The 5,407-nt window shown below is 39.4% G+C and overlaps 1 protein-coding gene across 1 annotated transcript in view; it reads right to left on the bottom strand.

Moving 5' to 3' along the window:
- Window positions 1-1,640: 1,640 nt before the first annotated feature.
- Window positions 1,641-5,407, bottom strand: part of LOC106812155 (copine-3-like) — a gene marked incomplete in the record, with an annotated part of 13,529 nt that continues 9,762 nt past the window's right edge. Inside the window, 3 exon segments of the mRNA XM_014815956.1 lie at window positions 1,641-2,134; window positions 2,991-3,227; window positions 3,403-3,536. Of these exon segments, the coding sequence (XP_014671442.1) occupies window positions 2,012-2,134; window positions 2,991-3,227; window positions 3,403-3,536 (494 nt within the window).

The raw sequence follows: 5,407 nt of genomic DNA, 5'->3' as shown, positions 1-5,407 counted from the left end.
TGAGGGTCAAAGGGTTATCAGACACTTACTCTTCGCACGTCAGCAGAAAATATATTTCATAGTCCTTTCAACAAAGTGATAAAAACGGTAGGTCACCGCTGAAACAAAAAAGTTTTGCACTCGATCCGTTAGACCATGTCCTCAGAAAATGTCTGATATCTGACCTTTCCCCCACTGCCCTTTGACCTGTAACCTCCAATTTCGCGCTGGTGATGGGTTTCTTCCCCATCAAACTATACATCAAATATTAAGAGCGTAGGTCAAGCCGTTGAGATATGTGCCGCAATTCCGTATTTCCTCATACCTTAAGTTAAAGGGGAAATATTCCCCCTCCATTGACAAATCTTGACCTTTGACCCTTGACCCCAAAATTCGACATCCCGAGTCCTTTTCGCGATCCCTCCCGACGTCCCAAATATCAAGACCGTACGTCGAGCGGTTAAGATTTGTGCCCAACTGTTGACGGACGCACGCACGGACGACCGCACGGACGGACGAACGGACATACAATCATGCGATTCTACAAGCTGCATCGGACTTCGTCAGCTGAGTTAAAAAGTCTTTCTGTGTAAAACATGCTCTCTTATATAGGTTGAATACAAATAAGTGATCACACTCATTAGGATATAATACATGATCTAACGAATATATATATATATACGTATGTATATAAGTAAATATATCAAATACATTGTATACACATACGCCATTTTTGATAAAGATAATTATAATCAAGAGCTAATAAATACCTATTTATTAGCTCTTGTTATAATGTATAGAAATGATATTACCTTTAATAGTTGCAATTTTTCCCATTAAAGAAATTATATACCGTGTAACTATATACATATAAATGGCAGTAAACATACTATTTAGACTTCTACTATGCTTTTCTAAGTCAACTAATCATGAAACATCTATAAATGGAACAGAGATGAACTACTTCTATAAATACTCCATAATTTATACTCTACCAACTAACTCTAGTTGGCAATAGAATTATTACTACTATAAACTATTAAAACTATTCTTAGTCCTATAAACTAATTATAGAAAATGTATGCGACAGCAGGAACATAGACACAGCTTGGAAAGGCTGTGACCATGTATATCTATAAGATTTACTAGCTTTAAAATTATGAGATAATTACAAACAATGCATTTCAATCATAGTAAACATCAGCTGCGTTCACACGAGACTCCGTATTTATGAAATACGGTATTTGCAAAATACCGAATCTGAGACAAATTCGCAACCGAGCATTCACACGCTGATTCGCGGCTTCAGAAATGCCGTATTTGCGAGCTGCGAGCTGCTTTAGTACAATAAAAAAAAACAATGCATCCAAGCAAACAATCAAGCGAACAATGCGAAATAAACAATCATTGTACAGCAACTGCCGATAAAATACGTAGACTGGTCCGCGCTCGACAGTTCCACTCGCGTTACACGTTACGCGAGTGGAACTGTCGAGCGCGGACCAGTCTATAAAATACGCGGCTTCAGAAATTCGGTATTTAGCGTTCACACAAGAGAAATAAGCGGTCCAAGAGATTCGGAATTTCTCAAGCACGGCAAGTAATTCGGCATCTGGGAAGCCGCGTATTTCAACAAATACTGAATCTATTTAGATTCCGTATTTCTTGGACCGCGCATTTTGCCTCGTGTGAACGCTAAATACCAAATTTCTTGCTACGTGTGAACGCGGCTATCATTAAAACTTTTTTGAATTGCCAATATTCAAAAAGATTAAAATACTACTAGTGTTTTTTTATGATATGGTAATGAAATCATGATATTATCATTATGAAACTATCAGAATTGTCTATTTTTGCATGACTATGCATTTCCCCCCTAGTCAAATTAAGCATATAATCATTTAAGATTGTATTACATGGCTACTTTAAAAGTAAATACACATTCTCACGTAAGTATAATTTACATTAACGTAATAAAATATTTACTTGTTCCCCGTATCTGAATCGAAGTCTTTACGACTATAGACCAGTCTTAGCCTGCTGGTTGCTGTTGAGCTGGGGGAGGTGTCATAGGAACAATACCTTTCATCTTGTAGTAACCAGCGACTTGATTGGGTACTTCTGCAAGAACTTCTTTTGCTAGAAATGCTGCATTCTGGAAGTGGAGAAAACATGAAAATTAAGAAGAACCACTAGGCATTCACTTATGTATTAGAGCATATTAAATGGATGAAAAATAATTTTGGTGAGAAATTACAACATTCTGCAATGTGAACGAAAAATTGTGATAGCTATGCAAACTTATTTTGGCATTAGCAATTTACAAATGCTTTAAGCCCTGTCTACACTAGCAAACTTTAGTTTGCAAACTCGAGCAAACTTCGAGTTTGGCAAGAAAAGTTTTCCAAAGTTTGCCAGTGTAGACCAGTTGACAAACTTCGGCAAACTAGTTTGCAGAAGTTTGCAGAAGTTTGCAGAAGTTAGGCCGTGCACCTTCTTGACAAACTAGTTTGCTCGAGTTTGCTGAGGTTTGGAATAACTCAGCCAATCAAATGACAGTTTGTAGTCATGTGATCCTGCAGATAGACAAACATTGGACATTGAACATTGGAATTCACAGTCAGTACCAGTAGTGTAGTGTAGTCAGTACCATAGTGTAGACAGGCTCCACAAACTTCTCCAAACTTTAACAAACTCGGAGTTTGCTCGAGTTTGCAAACTAAAGTTTACTAGTGTAGACAGGGCTTTACACATATCACATTTCTGCATGTTCAACGACTTTTATATAGTACCATCTAGGGCCGGGGTTCTTAACCTGTAGTCCATGGACCCCCTCAGAGGGTCCGTGAACCAGGCGCATGCAAAATTTTGTGTTTATGTGCTTATTTGCATTTTTCTGGAGAGGGGTCTGTAGCTTTCACCAGATTCTCAAAGGGGTCCACAACTCATAAAAGGTTAAGAACCACTGATCTAGGGGAATATGCTTACGTATATGTTGAAATTACACTCACCGAAGAATACTTTCTGTAGGGAACGAACTGGACTATGTCTCTGAGTACTGGCTGACCACTGGTTGTTCTCAAGATGCCATCGTCACCATCTAGCGTGTTCATGTCGGTGAAATCAGCATTGCCTACACCGACAATGATGATGGACAGCGGCAGACTGGAGGCATAGACGATGGCATTGCGTGTATCATTCATGTCCGTAATCACTCCATCGGATAGAATGAGCAGAACAAAGTATTGCTGCAAAAGAAAGGCACAGCCCGTGGTTACTTACTGTAGTTAAAAGTACCGATTTTATAACGTTAATACTAACAATTTCAGCAAGTGTAATTTTATTAGCATTATAAGCTCTACATAGCTATGTCACACATACTGGCTATAAGATGTAGATTATGCTCATTTGTCATGTACTTACGCTAGCTGTTGGTTGTGTCTGGACAGCAGCTGCAAACTTGGCTGCATGGAGAATGATAGGCGCGATGTTTGTTGGACCATAGAGCCGCACCTGCCGGATACAGTTCCTGTATGCTTGCAGCACACCTTCAATACCTGGTCCACACACAATTGCACATAGGGTACATTATGGCTACATACGTGGTTCTACCCACATTTTATATGACTTCACACTCATGACCTATACATGGATAGTGCATATATGCTTTACTACAGGTTCTAGAAATATGTGCCAACATGTTACGTGATTATATACGGCCTCAATTAAATGCAACATCAAATGATGTAAGTATAGAATATTCTGCTTGGCCTGAACATTCCAACCCCCCAAAAAATACAATACCACACAAACATGCAAACAGACATGATTTAGCATACCATATTCAATTGAAGCTGCATGTTACGTTAGCCTCAATTGATTTGTTCTAGGCAAAAACTAGTATCTTTAACAACAGAACTTTATGAATTAAACTGACGCTGAGAGGATCTATGTCCCCCAGGGTACTGCCGGAACGTACCCTGGTACTATCTAATATGCCGGACCGTACCCTGGTACTATCTAATATGCCGGACCGTACCTCGCCTACTCCACTAACGAGTCTAGGGAGTCGCCTACGCCTACTCCCTAACCCCAACCCGAACCCTAACCCTAACCATATCAAATAGCCACCAGGGTACGTTCCGGTATACCTGGGGGGCATAGACCCTACGAGCCTTACTCGTGCTTAAGTTAATAATTATATTGTAAATATTTTATTCAAGTATTAAACAAGAAGGAACAAGTGTGTGGGGTACACGGAAACGTATACGTATTTGCTATGCAACGTGCAGCATGTGTTTATTTATAAAATTGCTTATATCAAATACACTTTATCTTCCGATGATTTTATTCTTGAATACACATAGGTGTGACCGATTCCGAGGTTCTAGCGAAATAAAATATGTTCAATGCTTTTATCAATAATATATGTTCAATAATCGTAATATCATTCACACGTATTGTATTATACGTAAATATTAGCATACCGGTAGGTTTATTTGGCTCTAGGTACGATTGCTTTAGTATACGAAGCACGGGTTACCATGCTATGCTGGGGCTGCTCTGAAAAGTCTAGGGCTACGTGGCCTAGTATTGAGTAGGCCTAATGCTAGAAAACGAGATTTGTAAAAATGATTTGAGCTAACATGCATACAAGAAACATATTTAACTCATAGCGACGACATAGTAATTGGCTTCTGTGGATTCGATATTGGAACTGGTATCGTAACTCGGGGATGAAGTTGAGTCAATTGCAACAATCACATCTATAAATAACTTCCGATATATCAACGCCATGTTGCTAACTCGAGGATGATTGTTGAGGGTCGCTGCAACCAGATTATATAAAATGCACAATTATTTACAGATATTAATGGAACATTTTGATAATTTCGCACTGTAAGAATATTCTCATATAACAAGTGCCGCAGAGCGACAGCGCTCAACTGACGTGTACTGTAGCCAGGTATTCTTCTGATAAACTCACTGGCAACCGAATCAAGTGCGCCCTCCTGCCACTGCGTTCGCGCTCAGAGCATATATCTAGGATACTACTAATACAAATCTAAAATCTATGATACTGATAGGCTTAATTTGCTATACCTACTGGTACAGCTGTGTAACTTTAATGACTTCGCTATATATTAACATGTTATCTATGTAGACATTATATGGATATGCGTCGAGCGCGAGCGTAGAGGTGGTGGTGAGGGAGGAGGAGGGGAAGGGGCGGGTGGAGGGGGCTCTAATAGCAAAAGCAGTTCAGTCCTTTGTTAACAGTCAACAAATCCATGTTTAACCCTCCTCTTGAGGGTCAAAAAGTTATCAGACACTTACTCTTCGTACGGAAAGTAGATTTCACGATCCTTTCAATAAAGTGATAAAAATGGTAGGTCAGCGCTGAAACAAAAAGTTTTGCACTCGGTCC

The sequence above is a fragment of the Priapulus caudatus genome, unplaced genomic scaffold (genome assembly GCF_000485595.1).
Source record: "Priapulus caudatus unplaced genomic scaffold, Priapulus_caudatus-5.0.1 Scaffold613, whole genome shotgun sequence".
Taxonomy (NCBI): domain Eukaryota; kingdom Metazoa; phylum Priapulida; class Priapulimorpha; order Priapulimorphida; family Priapulidae; genus Priapulus; species Priapulus caudatus.
Note: the sequence above shows the minus strand (reverse complement) of the source record. Positions and strands in the feature narration are given on the sequence as shown.